This window comes from Hordeum vulgare, chromosome 6H (assembly GCF_904849725.1).
Source record: "Hordeum vulgare subsp. vulgare chromosome 6H, MorexV3_pseudomolecules_assembly, whole genome shotgun sequence".
In the NCBI taxonomy this organism is placed as follows: domain Eukaryota; kingdom Viridiplantae; phylum Streptophyta; class Magnoliopsida; order Poales; family Poaceae; genus Hordeum; species Hordeum vulgare.
In genome coordinates, this window is record NC_058523.1 from 59,075,810 (window position 1) to 59,090,766 (window position 14,957).

The window sequence follows — 14,957 nt, forward strand, 5'->3', positions numbered from 1 at the left end:
GCAACCGTATTGTTTTTTTGCTACAACCGTTGACATGGGCGAGTTGCAACCATGATGGAAAATGCTGCAACCATTATACAATTTTGCTACATTTGTCGTTCTCTTTTGTTGCAACCGTATTATTTTTTACAAGGGTTGCAACCATGAGCGCACGCTGCTACATCCACGAAGGTTAGAAATGCACAGAAGGCGACATAGGTGAGGGCGGCGAGGGCGGCCAGCGGTGAGGAGGTGAGGTGAGGCGGTCGGCGCGTGCGAGGCGGGCCTCTCCCCTTTCCCCGTGCAAGAGGTTGAAGATAGGAGGGATGGGGACGACGGGATCCGACGGCTCGAAAGCCAAATCTGACGGCTCGAAAGCCAAATCTGATGGCTGGAGCTCGACCGATCGAACAGTTGGACCGGCGCGCCGACACAGAGTGCTTCCCATTTAGGAATGGAGGAAGTAGTATATGATAGGTACACTTGTGCGAGAAAAAATACTAATGTTTGATTTTAAGTCGGTTCATTTCCGTTGCTAACAAAAAGTCGGTCCGTTCCGTGGCACAGAAAATAAAGGCAGTTCATTTTCTTTTTCCAGATCAACGGCCCAGAGCTCTCTGTGATCTACTTTGCCAGATCCCAACTTTCCCAAGTCCAAACAATTTCTTCCACTCAATCTCCCCTCGCCCCCTCCCCTCGCGAAACCCTAGCCCCGCGCCGCCGCCATGGACGGGATCGACGCGGAGCTCGCGCGCGCGCAGGACGAGCGCCGGAAGTTGGAGGAGGCCCTGGCGGCCGGCGCGCCCATGGCCGTCTCCTCCGTCACCTTCGACAAGGACCTCTACGGCGGGGGCGGCTCCGGCTCCGACCGCTTCGCCGGCTACGACACCTCCATCCCGGCCTCCGAGGACGACGCGCCCGAGGACGACGGCGCCGAGCCCACCGCCACCAACCCCGCCGTGCGCCGCCTCGCGTCCTACACGGGCCACGCCGTCGCCGCCGCCGACATCCCCCGCTCGGAGGACGACGACGGTATGCCCGCCAAGAGGTCCCAGCGCATCATCGACCGCGAGGACGACTACCGCCGCCGCCGCCTCGACCGCATCATCTCGCCCCAGCGCCACGACGCCTTCGCGTCCGGGGAGGCCACCCCGGACCCCTCCGTCCGGACCTACGCAGATGCCATGCGCGAGAGCAAGGTGCAGCAGGAGAAGGAGCACGTGCTGCGCGAAATCGCAAAGAAGAGGAAGGAGGAGGAGGAGGAGAAAGCCAAGGAGAAGAAGGCTGCGCCCCAGCCCCAGCCAGCCGCGACCAAACGGCGCAATAGGTGGGATCAGTCGCAGGACGGCGATGCCGCTGCTGGGGCCAAGAAGTCCAAGACCTCAGACTGGGATGCTCCTGACGCAACTCCTGGGATTGGGCGCTGGGACGCCACCCCTGGACGTGTTGGAGATGCCACGCCCTCTGTGAGGAGGAATAGGTGGGATGAGACTCCAACTCCAGGGAGGATGGCTGACGCAGATGCAACCCCTGCAGCCGGTGGCATTACTCCAGGAGCCACCCCTTCTGGGGCATGGGATGCTACTCCTAAGCTGCCTGGTGGGCTTGTCACACCAACACCCAAGAAACAGAGGTCGAGGTGGGACGAGACACCAGCGAGTATGGGGAGTGCAACACCTGGTGGCACGGCAGCGACACCTGCAGGTTTCAACACTCCTGGACAGACACCATTTGGGGCAGAGAACCTTGCCACGCCAACACCTGGCCATCTTGCTGCTCGTGGCCCGATGACTCCGGAGCAGTACCAGCTCTTGCGGTGGGAGCGCGACATTGAGGAGCGGAACAGGCCTCTCACTGACGAGGAGCTTGACTCCATGTTCCCGCAGGAGGGATACAAGATTCTTGAGCCTCCAGCTTCATACCAGCCCATACGCACCCCTGCAAGGAAGCTGCTTGCCACACCAACACCTCTGGGCACACCAATGTATGCTATTCCGGAGGAGAATCGTGGGCAGCAATTTGATGTGCCCAAGGACTTGGGTCCTGGTTTGCCACTCATGAAGCCAGAGGATTACCAGTACTTTGGGACGTTGCTGAATGAGGACGAGGAGGAGCAGCTAACGCCAGAGGAGCAGAAGGAGAGAAAAATCATGAAGCTCCTGCTCAAGGTAAAGAACGGCACACCCCCACAGCGGAAGACGGCACTCCGGCAGCTCACGGACAAAGCACGTGAGTTTGGTGCTGGCCCATTGTTCAACAAAATCCTGCCATTGCTCATGCAGCCAACACTTGAGGACCAGGAGCGGCATCTCCTGGTGAAGGTCATTGATAGGGTACTGTATAAGCTGGATGAGCTGGTCCGTCCATTTGTGCACAAGATTCTTGTTGTTATCGAGCCACTTCTGATTGATGAGGATTACTATGCTCGTGTTGAGGGCAGGGAGATTATCTCAAATCTTAGCAAAGCTGCTGGACTTGCTACTATGATTGCTGCCATGAGACCGGATATTGATAACATTGACGAGTACGTGAGGAATACGACTGCTAGGGCATTCAGTGTGGTGGCTTCTGCTTTGGGTATCCCGGCCCTCCTCCCATTTTTAAAGGCCGTTTGTCAGAGTAAGAAGTCCTGGCAAGCTCGACACACTGGTATCAAGATTGTTCAGCAGATTGCTATTCTCATGGGCTGCGCTGTTCTGCCTCACCTTAAGAACCTAGTTGAGATCATTGAGCATGGTCTAAGCGATGAGAACCAGAAAGTGCGGACGATCACAGCTCTCTCTCTTGCTGCACTTGCTGAAGCTGCTGCGCCCTATGGTATAGAAAGTTTTGATAGTGTCCTGAAACCTCTCTGGAAGGGTATCAGATCTCACCGTGGAAAGGTCCTTGCTGCCTTCTTGAAGGCTATTGGTTTCATCATCCCTCTTATGGATGCTCTGTATGCCAGTTACTACACGAAGGAGGTGATGCAAGTCCTGATTAGAGAGTTCCAGTCCCCAGACGAAGAGATGAAGAAGATTGTCCTGAAGGTTGTTAAGCAGTGTGTCAGTACAGAGGGTGTGGAGGCTGATTATATCCGGAGTGACATCCTTCCAGACTTCTTCAAACACTTCTGGGTTAGGAGAATGGCCCTAGATCGTAGGAACTATAAGCAACTTGTGGAAACAACAGTAGAGATGGCAAACAAGGTGGGAGTTACTGGTATCGTTGGGAAGATTGTTGAGGATCTGAAAGATGAAAGTGAGCCTTACAGGAGAATGGTGATGGAAACAATTGAGAAGGTGGTGGCTAACTTGGGTGCTTCGGATATCGATCCTCGCCTGGAGGAGCTGCTTATTGATGGCATCCTGTATGCTTTCCAAGAGCAGACAAGTGATGATGCAAATGTCATGCTTAATGGTTTTGGAGCTGTTGTGAATGCGCTTGGCCAGAGGGTCAAGCCTTATCTTCCTCAGATATGTGGTACCATTAAGTGGCGGTTGAATAACAAGAGTGCGAAAGTTAGGCAGCAAGCTGCTGATCTGATCTCAAGGATAGCTATTGTGATGAAGCAGTGCCAGGAGGAGCAGCTTATGGGTCACCTGGGTGTTGTGCTATATGAGTACTTGGGAGAGGAGTATCCTGAGGTGCTGGGTTCAATTCTCGGAGCATTGAAGGCTATCGTGAATGTTATTGGTATGACTAAGATGACGCCTCCAATCAAGGATCTCCTTCCTCGTCTGACCCCCATCTTGAAGAATAGGCATGAGAAGGTCCAAGAGAACTGCATTGATCTAGTTGGTAGGATTGCTGATCGTGGAGCAGAATTTGTACCAGCTAGGGAGTGGATGAGGATTTGTTTTGAGTTGCTGGAGATGTTGAAGGCTCACAAGAAGGGTATCAGAAGAGCCACTGTGAACACATTTGGTTATATCGCCAAGGCAATAGGGCCACAGGATGTGTTAGCCACTCTGTTGAATAACTTGAAGGTGCAGGAGCGACAGAACCGTGTGTGCACTACTGTAGCAATTGCTATTGTTGCTGAAACGTGCTCGCCTTTTACAGTTTTGCCCGCCCTCATGAATGAGTACCGAGTTCCGGAGCTAAATGTTCAGAATGGTGTTTTGAAGTCTCTCTCTTTCCTCTTTGAGTATATTGGTGAGATGGGGAAAGATTACATATATGCTGTCACTCCCCTGCTCGAAGATGCCCTAATGGACAGGGATCTGGTACACAGGCAGACTGCTGCATCTGCTGTTAAGCATATGGCTCTGGGAGTTGCTGGCTTGGGTTGTGAGGATGCTCTTGTCCACTTGCTTAACTATATCTGGCCCAACATATTCGAGACATCTCCCCATGTTATAAATGCCGTCATGGAGGCTATCGAGGGGATGCGAGTGGCTCTAGGTGCAGCTGTGGTTCTGAATTATTGCCTCCAAGGCCTTTTCCATCCAGCAAGGAAAGTACGCGAAGTATATTGGAAGATCTACAACTCGCTGTATATTGGTGCACAAGATGCACTTGTTGCTTCTTATCCTGCACTAGGCGATGATGGAGACAATATCTTCAGCCGTCCAGAGCTAGCCATGTTCGTATGATCTATGTGAGTGCTCCTTATTTCTTATTTCTTACTGTGATATGTGCAGTAGCTATTGAAAAATCTGCCAAGATATGAAATAAGTTTTGTAATATTGGTCGATGCATTTCATGTTTACTAGAATTTGGGTGCTGAATTCCTTTTGATCCAGACTATACTTGTAGTAGTTCAAGCTTTTGGAGTGATGTTTACTCAAATACGGACAACAGCTTTTAACTTGCAGTTCTTAAACATTATGCTCAGTAGGTCTCTCCCTACCACTTCAAGCGAAAGAAAACTCAGCCATGAACGGATTGAAACTCTGATAATATGTTACGATTTAATTTCATTCAGGTCCCTCAGAATTTGCAACTATAGTTGAAAGTGCAATATCTAGAACATGAACACAGTCAGATCAATTTTACATTATCAAGACTTGAGCATGAAAATCTTTAAACTCCTAACATGTATGTTCTCCAGTTTTAAGAAAGATGTATGCAGGTAGTAAAAATATTCTGTTAGTGGGTAGTTGTTTCTTTTCCTCTTTTTTCACATCTACTTCCTTGCCTTTATGTTCTACTGGCGCCAAGATTCTTGTTTTCATGCTCATTCATCTGTTTGTGTAGATTCTTAAAATATTACAGAGTCTTCTATTGTATTACTTTCAGTTTTAAGTTAGTCCTGATCTTCTAAATATCTAAGATCGGTGTCATTTTGTTGTGTTGTCCTGTAGATTTACATACCCTGCTTTGTGAAGACTTCACATTTTGAGGAGTATCTTATGTCCAGGTAACGGATCTGTATATGATGCTATACATTCTGCTTGCAATTGATCATGGACATATATTTTTGTATGATATACATGTTTTGTGCTAAAATGTATAAATTCTGTCAAGAATATTATTTGCTACTCCATATGTAGTCCATATTCAAATCTTTACAAAGACTTATATTTAGGAACAGATGGAGTAGCTAGTAGTGTTCATAGTAAATAGCTACTCAGTTTAAGTAGAATCAGCTGTACAGGGAGTAGCGCACTGACCCATTGAGTGTATGTTCAAATAAATAGCTGCTCAGTTTAAGTAGAATCAGCTGTGCATGTCATTTTAGCATGCGAGCAGTAGCAAGTGGTGCTTTATCTGTGTTGTCATGTTTCCTTTTGCATTTTGCTGTATGTTGTATTTTTCTTTTGCTCTCTACAAATAATACAAAAGCAAGAATCTGATATGCAAACGCATTGACAGGCAGGATGTGCATGTCCATGTATCGTCACCCACATGCATCAGTGCAGATGCATGTGAAGCTTGAACTGGGGTGGTATTTGAATTAGTGCTCGCATTTATTTGAACTGGTGTTGTTTGTTCTTGCAAAGTCTGTTTTTATGAAGCTGCATTTTTGTATTTGCAGGCTTGTTGCTTCCTGAAGGGGGGGTGCAATCTTTAAGAAATATACATTTTTGTCCTGGTTGACTGTAGTGCTTTAACCTACTGCTGGAGACCTATGGACTAACCTTCTCAGAACTGTTGTGTTTTCAGGGTATTTCTTTCCAAGTGTTCCACTGAAGAGTCTTCTTATCTTGATCTGCGACCGGGCGAGCGACGTGGCAGAGAAGCATGTTTATTTCGCCGTGGCTGATAATATGTGAAATCAAGTCCTTAATAGTGAAGACAATACAATCATACTAGCATGAACATCGTCTTATTTATCATGTATATTTGGTTATGATGGCCAGCCTCTGCTGTCAAAACTCTGTTTTAGCGATGTCTTGTAACGCTGTAAACCGTCAAGCTCTGTACTATGTGTGCTGTGGCATGATTATGTCTGGAATGCTTGCGTTGTTTTACGGTTGATCACCTTTCGTTGTTTTACGGTTGATCACCTTTCGTGTTAAACACATATTGTTTGCTGAGTCCATGTTTCTCAATGACTGATGTTCAATTGGCTTGAACCACGCAAAATGCATGGTATATGTATTTATCAATGTTCTAACGTTCTTTGAAGACGTAGATAATTTCGCTGGATATGTAATGTGCCGCCACTGGCAAATTCACGATCTTGAACGGTGCAAACGCCGGTATGTCGTGCCCGAGCGGCGGCATGAAGAAGCGAGCGGCCGTGGCGACCTGGTCTCCCCGACGGACCCGCCAATTATGACCGAGACCGGAACGAACCGAGTCGTGTGGTCAGTCACCCACCCAAAGCTAAGCGTCCCAGCCAAGCCAAACCAAGCTACCCAGAAGCCACGCGCACGCGGCGCGCGAGCGCAACCAACTGCTGCCCAGCCCGCCCGCCCTCCCATCACCGGCCGGTTCGCGCCGTGTCTCCGACGCCACCTCCCTCCCTTGCCCGCCCGGATCCTCGACGGCGCCGCCCATGGCGTCCTCCTCGCCGCTGCTCACGGGGGAGCGCCTCGTCGTCTTCCTCTTCGCCGCGCGCGTCGCGCTCGCCGCCCCGGCCCGCCTCGCGGCCCCGCTCGCGCTCCTCGCGGGGGCCGCCCTCGCCGTCGAGCTCGCCGTGGACCGCTCTGCCGCGGCCCCTTCCCCCCCTCTCCGCCGGTTCAGGACAAGGTGCGCCCCCCGCTCTCCCTCGCCTCTTTCCCATCCCCCACCCCACGGGATTAAACGAAACCATCGCGATTCGGCCGCCCAGGCGGATTCCCCAGAGCGTAAATTTGGTCTCGTTCGGTTCCCCCGCCAGAAGAATGAGAGCGAGGTCCCCTCGCAAAAATCTCTTCCACGAAATGGTCAAGACGATGGTCGCTGCCTCGTTTCATCGGGTTGTCAACACAATTGGGGAATAATTGGCGGCGTAGTTAGGGCAATAGCAGCTGGGGATGCAGATAGGAGCTTATTCCTTGGTTGAATTGTTGATTTAACATACACAGTAGAAATGCGACTTATTCAATTATTCATGGTGTAGCGACTACCATCAAGTATAATGTACAAGTTCAGGCGGCCTGTTAAGATTTATTTTAGGTCCTATGATGCGCACCCCTAATTGCATTTTAGCGACGATCTCCGAGTAGAATGTGGAACTTCAGAGGGTCTGTTGAGATTTATTTTAGGTCCTATGATGCGTACCCCCAACTGCATTTTAGCGACTATCTCTGAGTAGAATGTAAAACTTCAGAGGGTATGTTGAGATCTATTTTAGGTCCACCTATGATTCGCAACCCCAATCGCATACCTTTACTGTACATCATATTTGAGTTGTGTGACTACTTAATTTTATCTCGTCTTTTGTGGCAAGCTACAAAATAAAATTGAACCTAGTGCTTGGCGCCTGACGTATATATTTATATATCCTCCAGGCCAGGTGCTTCATCAGGCATTCTTCTTGGCGCAACTACTTTGCCATGTGTCATGCTTGCACGGTTAATCCAGCTTTCGAGGATCTTACCGACAGACCCTAATGGAGCACAAGGTATACTCCTAATTTTATCATCTTCATCAACAATTGAACAAGTCAGAGGACTTGTGAAGTGCATTTATCCTCTGTTTTATGTGCTATTGAACCTTTATTTTTGTGATGCATACATTTTACCTTTTACTAAATACATATATTTTTGTTTATGTGGCCAGAATTTGCATACCTTGAAATGCAGTATTGGGCGGTATCCATTAGCTGCGTCAGTGTGCTGTCTTTCTTCCTTTGGCATCTACGTCAGTCTGCCAACAATGAGATTTCTAAAACTTCGAAATATGGTTCATTGATGGTAGTTTTATATCTCGTGACATTCTTGCTGTTCTTCCTACTGAAGACTGATGGAGGTAACATGCAAGTCTTTATCTGCATTCAAATATAGATTGTCTGTGTGTTTTTAAATCTAATTCAAGTCGAAAGATGACCTGGATTTGACAAAATAATTGTGTTGAATTTATTGTAGGTCTGTTAGCGATGACCAAAAATGGGTATCTGCTCTGCCATGGCGTGGCTGCTGTGATCTTGATCAAGCACATTCTAGAGAAGTTCCCTTCATGTTCATCTTTTGGTTTGTACCTGAAGTCTAAGATGTAATTAGATCTTTATTTCTATTCTTCTGTTTATATCTGATTGCATATCCTAACAGGCATTTATACATTTTTCCTAGATACCTTATGTTAAATCCCATGCAGAAATATATGTGCACATAAGAACGATTGCAATTGCCCCCACTTTGTTTAGTATCTTTTGCATCTAAGGACAACTATTTTGTATGGTTCTTGTTTAGTAGTGCAATTTATTACTCCCTCCGACCCATAATAAGTGTCGCAGTTTTGAACTAAGGTTGAACTAACCTTAGTTCAAAACAGCGACACTTATTTGGATCGGAGGGAGTAGTATATACCCTCTTCATTTTGACTTGGAAGTGCAACCTTTTTCTTATTCACACTCTTCTATAAATTCCAGGGGAGGGACTTCTGGTATCAAGTGGTCTCATTGTTTACTTTGGTGATATTCTGGCTCGTACTCTTTCAAAGGTGTGAACTGTTCCTAACTATATGTTTGCTATGAAAAATAGCAAATCTGATGGTCTATATCATTTTAATTGCACTGGCAGATGGAGTTCTCTACATCATCAGGAGCATTCATACACACACCTGGAACTCAAAGCGAGATAGCCACTGTTATTCAGGTAGAGTATTTTATATTTCTATTGTCTGGCTTGAGCTTTTATAGCATTTACATCTTATACTTCTTTTGGCAGGGAGTTTTGCTTGGTCTTTTTCTACTTCCCTTGCTGTACAAAAGTTCTCTTCAAGTTTGGGTTTACTGTCGAACATTGGGCAAGCAACGGACACAAACAATTGAGAAACGAGCAGAAAAAAGAGCAGGTTCTGCTGTATTTTATGTCTCCTTGTTGGTCGTGTTACTGTTCTTAGTGCCGTCATGGACGCGGCTTGTTCAAGGTCTTGAAGTTCATCCATTTGTTTGGTAAGAATCACGGTTTGACTTCCATGGAAAGAGCATACAACTCATTATTAGTGGGATTAATATTTTAATTTTAAACTCTGTTCTTTCTTGGAAAATCTTCTGTATGTTTACAGATACTGATTTTGTTGTTTGCTTAATGGCTCACAGGGTTCTTAACTACATGTTCACCAATTCAGAAGAACGGCTTCTTTTATGTGCATACTGGATATTTGTCATATGTGTATCAATTAGAAGGTTCTACAGTATATCAAAGCAAAGCAAAACCGAGAGAATTCTTTTGCGCAAGTATTATCATCTTGTTGCTGTCCTGATTTTCTCGCCTGCCGTTATATTTCAGGTAATGTATACATCTAATCTAATCTAATCCCACTAGAATATTTCAAAACTTGTTGTGATGATTTTGATCTATGCTTTGCAGCCTGCTTTCTTGGACTTGGCATTTGGTGCAGCATTTGCTCTTTTCTTAATACTGGAGATGATTCGTGTAAGAATCCCTTTATTCTCCCATGACCTTCCTCATTCTCTTCCTTTTCCCTTTTCCCTTTCAACTCTATCTGTTATGCCAAGTTGTGCTCATTTCTCCACAAATGTTCAACTATGTCCTCAGGTTTGGGAAGTATACCCTCTTGGGCATACCATACATCAATTCATGAACGCTTTCACTGACCATCGTGATTCTGAGATTCTAATTATTAGGTAAGTGTGCTTTAGTAGTCTTTGTTTTCCATGTTTTACATCTTTCATTGTAGGATATAACGTGTTTTATTGTTTTTTTTCAGTCATTTCTCACTCTTACTGGGCTGTGCACTTCCTAAATGGATGTCATCTGGATTCAATGACCGACCCCTAGCCCCTTTTGCTGGAATTCTCAGCTTAGGGATAGGTGATACAATGGTAGGTCCAGTGGCCTGTTAATATTCCATACTCTACGCCTTCTTCTAATGCAAAATGATGTGCACTTGGGTGTGTGTCCGAGGAAAAACAATCCCTATTGTACTGTGTTATATCTGATGTATTCTCTTATTTGTACCCAGGCATCAATGATAGGGTACAAGTACGGTGTCCTAAGATGGAGCAAGACAGGAAGTGAGTTTGATTTTCTTTATTCCTTTGGTCCTCCCCGCAGTTGTCCGCTGGTCACTTATGCGTGTTTTCCTGAAATTTTAGAGAAAACAATTGAAGGCACGGCAGCAGGCATAACTTCTGTATTGGCAGCCTGCTCAATCTTGGTGACACTCTTGGCTTCAAGCGGATACATTCTTTCACAGGTTCGATCCCTTAATTTCTTGCACAGAATCGACCGAAGCTTTATGCCAGAACATGCAACACAACTCGAATAAACCGCCACTGACTGTTTTTCTTGTATATTGGCACAGCACTGGTTGTCACTTTCATTAGCTGTGACTTTGAGCTTATTACTGGAGGCATATACCACACAGCTGGATAACGCTTTCATACCCCTTGTGTTCTATAGCCTTCTATGTCTATAAATGAAGAGCAACCTGTTGACATCCAACTGACCTTGAGGTCCTCTTTTTGGTTACTGCTAATATATATAGTACAGCAAGGCAATAGCTAGTCATTTGTTCTCTTTGCCTCCTTGGTGCTCCTTTGTACCACCTCTGATTATAAGTGTAGTCCTAGGTTTAAGAATATAAGAAATAGAATTAGTGAATACTTCAGTAGAGGACATTTTTGGTACAGATGAAGAAGCTCTACGCTATAATTGTAAGTTTGTAACAGCTTATCTTGAAGTGGTTCCATTCCATCAATTCTTTTGATCTTCTGTTGGGCGCATCAAAACGCGAGTTGTATGAAGTAATGATGAGTGTGGATGCTATGGTCATGCTGTTGTGAAACCGTTGGTTTCACAATCTGATGGGCTGAGAACTGAAAGCTGAGTTGAGCCATCATCCTTTTCCTTCTTTCTCCGCAGCAAGAAGGTAAGAACAATAGCAAAACAATATCATAAGTTTATTTTAGCAACCATAGCATAGTCTCAATTATTAATCAAAGTTACTATAAATTTGAATCACTTATTTTGGGACGGAGGGAGTATAACACAAGTTACTTAGAGCCCGTTCGGAAGCTCTCCAGCTTCGCGCTCTGCCGGCTCCACGCGAGGAGTTCGGAAGCTCTCCAGATTCGCGCTATGCCGGCTCCACGCGAGGAGTTGGGCCGAACGCCTCGGCTCCAGCTTCGCGCTCTGCCGGCGTCACGTAGTGCAAATCGGTGGAGCGAGTGAGGCTTTGCGAAGCCAAATCGTGGAGTTGAACGAAATTACATCGGGAGTGCCACCGCTAAGTGGCATACTGGTTCGATTCATTTTATCCCAAACTGCCGTACGAACCAGCCACCATCGCCAGCCCATGCAGCATGGAGAGAAGCTGCCACACCCTCCCGACGAGTGAAGCTGGAGCCGTGGATTTGCTTAAAGCTGGAGAGCTTCCAAACGGAGCCTTAATAATTAGAACAATAGCATATACTCCCCATGTACTTAATACTTAGTAGTTGGACGAATATTGCTTTTGGCTCCCGAGCTCACTGGAGGCCTTTAAATTCAAACTTCAATTCAGTGAAAATTTGTATTTTAATGTTTCAAAAAATTCTAAAAAAACATATAGATAGGTGAAGGTATAATACACAAGTGTGTAAATTTTCAGAACAAAATACGTTGAAATGAGGGCTGTGCAAAAAAGACAAATCTGAGGCTGTTTAACACATGTTACTATTCATCATTTCAGATCATGAATTTGTCTTTTTTGTACAGATCACGTTTTAAAGTATTTTGACCTGAAATTTTACACACATGTAGGTTACATCCTTACATATATACATATTTTTTTCAGAATTTTTTGAACCATAAAAATTTGAATTTGAATTTTTCAAAAATAAAGGCCTCCATGGCTCCCGGGAGCCAAAACGCCATTCTCGTAGTTGGAGTCCAACTACAAGTATTTAGATACAGAGGGAGTAGAAGTCATTTTAATAGTGACATTATTGCATTTGACCTCTCCATAGCAAAAATTACTTGCAAAACAGTAGTATAAAATCTTTTTGAAGTAACAATAGATGAATTTTGTTAGGAAGTATTAGTATTAGTCTAGAAGTCCTTATTAGTCTATTAGTATTAGTCTAGGAGTCCTTATTAGTCTATGTTTACTTTCCTTGCACCTCAAGTCATGTGTAATATATATATGCCCCTTGGGCCTTCAATATAGACAAGTTGCTTTCCTAACATGGTATTAGAGCCTTAGGTCAATTTTTCACACGCGCAACTCGTGCTCCGATCCTTCTCCACGCAACCGCTGTTCGTCTAGCTGTTGCTCCCGATCTCCTCCTCCTGCTGCAGCGCTGCTTCTCCAGAACTGCTGGAATGAAGCTGCTCCCGTTGTTCCTGCTCCCGTTCTTCTCTTGTTGCTGCAGCGCTGCTTCTCCAGAACTGCTGGAACGAAGCTGCTCCCGCTCCCGATCTCCTCCTGCTGCTGCAGCGCTGCTTCTCCAGAACCGCTTGAACGGAGCTGCTCCCGCTCCCCATCTGCCTCCAGCCGTCGCCGCCTTCCGCCGCCGCTGCTACCGCTCCCGATCTGGCTTGGTTTCTGGCACTCGCCGCCTCCAGCCGCCAGCCGCCGCCGCCACTGCTACCGCTCCCGATCTGGTTTGGTTTCTGGCAGTCGCCGCCAGCCGCCGCCACCCCATCTCGCCACTTCCGCGGATCCAGATCGAGGGCGGCTCCAGATCAACCCGCCGCCTTGCCTCGGATCCAGATCGAAGCGGATCCAGATCGATGCGGCTCCTGATGAAGCAGACGCGGTTTCAGATGCAGCTGCGGTTCGTTGCTCCTAAAAAACGTCTGCTGCATTTGGCTACGTTGCTGTTCCGCGTTGTCCGGTGATCTTTGATGGCACTAACTACACCGAGTTCATTGGCTTCATGCGCATTCACATGCGTGGCATCCGTCTATGGGGTTTTCTTTCCGGCGAGGTCTGCTGTCCGCCATGTCCGGTTCCTCCCATGGCTCCTACTCCGCCGACCCCACCGGCTCTTCCTGCGGATGCTCCTTAGGCCGCAAAAGGATGCGGCTAAGCTTGCTGATGAGGCCGCTATGAGTGCTTATGATGAGAAGATCTTGGCTTATAAGGAGGCTCTTTGGTGTATCACGGTGCTCTGTCCGCTTACACCCAATGGCTTGATGATGATGCTCGTGCTGTAGCTGTTCTCACTGCTAGTGTTCTGCCTCAGTTTGCCTCTGAGTTTTTGGGCCTTCCTACTGCCTTTGAGATATGGACTCGCCTTTGTCAGCGCTATGCGTCCTCTGGTGATGCCTTATACCTCTTCATGGTTCGTCAGGAGCATGCTCTTCAGCAGGGTTACTCTACTGTTGATGACTTCTATGCACAGAGTTCTGCTATCTGGCACCAACTCGATTCTCTCCGCACTGCTGGTTGTCGTACTTGCCCCTGTTGCCAGGCTATCCAAGCCAACCTGGAGTTTCATCGCGTCTACGAGTTCCAGTCTCGGCTCCGTAAGGAGTTTGAGTCCCGACGTGCTCAGTTGTTTGCTCGTGGCCGTATTTCTCTCATGGAGGCGCTTTCTGAGATTCGTGCTGAGGAGACTCGCTTACGTGGTGCTGGTTTGCTGGAGGTTCCCTCGGTGCTCGCTGCTCGGGCTACTTCTATGCCACCTGCTGCACAGACCCCTTCTCACTCGAGTGCTCTGCCGCTCTTGCCCACTCCTTCTGGAGGCTCAGGTCGCCCCCGTCCACATTGTGGCTACTGCAACGATGATGGTCATATTGAGTCCCACTGCTACACGAAGAAGAAACACTTGCGCCAGGCGCAATCATCATCTATAGAGACTTCGTCATCTACCTCGACAGCTTCAACCATCGCTTTGACTGAGCAGGATATTCTGAGACTTAAGCGTCTTCTCGTTGCTTCAGGTTCTTCCTCGACGGGTACTGCTGGTATTGTGACTCAGGCTTCCGGCACCGAGCAACCACCTTCTACACAGTCAGGACCGCCTCACGCACACTCTGGTTGGAATTGGCCTTCGCCGCCATGATATTATTTTTTCTCTTCCGCTGCCATCATCCCTAATCTAGTGTGTGTTTTCTAGTTTTCTTTGTTTTCCGTTGCGTCCACCAAATTCGTTGATATTTTGTGTTTTCTCATGCCATGCGAGTCCACCATACCTTAGCCGTCAGCCTTTCTTCGGTCCTGATCCTTTCTATGCAACTTTTGTGGCCTATTTGCCCTTGTTGTTTTCTATAGGATTTCCTGGACTTCTTTTGCATTGTCGATCTACGTCCATCGTGCCTTATCCGCCGAGCTTCTTTCGCCGACGGTTGTCGTGGACTATGATTTTCTGCACAATGCTTTATTCTTTGATGTGCCATCTTCTTTTGACAACCCATCTTCTCTTGATACTTATGTTGTATCTTCAAGTGATGCGGTGTCTTCCTCTGACGTGCCATCTCTTTGGTGTCTTTCTCTTGATGTGCAATCTT

General features: G+C 46.9%; 2 protein-coding genes across 4 annotated transcripts; both read left to right on the plus strand.

Moving 5' to 3' along the window:
* The first annotated feature begins 634 nt into the window (after positions 1-634).
* LOC123401091 (splicing factor 3B subunit 1) lies at positions 635-6,384 on the plus strand. 3 transcript variants are annotated; one of them, XM_045094810.1, is made up of 4 exons: positions 635-4,561; positions 5,268-5,323; positions 5,779-5,851; positions 5,942-6,384. In XM_045094810.1, exon 1 carries the CDS (start codon positions 705-707, stop codon positions 4,554-4,556), a length of 3,852 nt encoding a protein of 1,283 aa, XP_044950745.1. In that variant the 5' UTR covers positions 635-704; the 3' UTR covers positions 4,557-4,561; positions 5,268-5,323; positions 5,779-5,851; positions 5,942-6,384. The 3 variants fall into 3 exon arrangements, with proteins under 3 accessions (XP_044950745.1, XP_044950744.1, XP_044950743.1); XM_045094809.1 differs by having other exon boundaries at positions 5,779-6,384; XM_045094808.1 differs by lacking the exon at positions 5,779-5,851 and having other exon boundaries at positions 6,070-6,384.
* A 382-nt stretch (positions 6,385-6,766) lies between these two features.
* Positions 6,767-11,220, plus strand: LOC123401092 (dolichol kinase EVAN). Its single transcript, XM_045094811.1, has 14 exons — positions 6,767-7,101; positions 7,845-7,957; positions 8,116-8,304; positions 8,421-8,525; positions 8,924-8,994; positions 9,075-9,149; positions 9,222-9,448; positions 9,596-9,785; positions 9,867-9,932; positions 10,056-10,144; positions 10,228-10,342; positions 10,483-10,534; positions 10,616-10,716; positions 10,825-11,220. The coding sequence occupies exons 1-14, from the start codon at positions 6,908-6,910 to the stop codon at positions 10,936-10,938; spliced, it is 1,701 nt and encodes a 566-aa protein (XP_044950746.1). The 5' UTR covers positions 6,767-6,907; the 3' UTR covers positions 10,939-11,220.
* Positions 11,221-14,957: the final 3,737 nt, after the last annotated feature.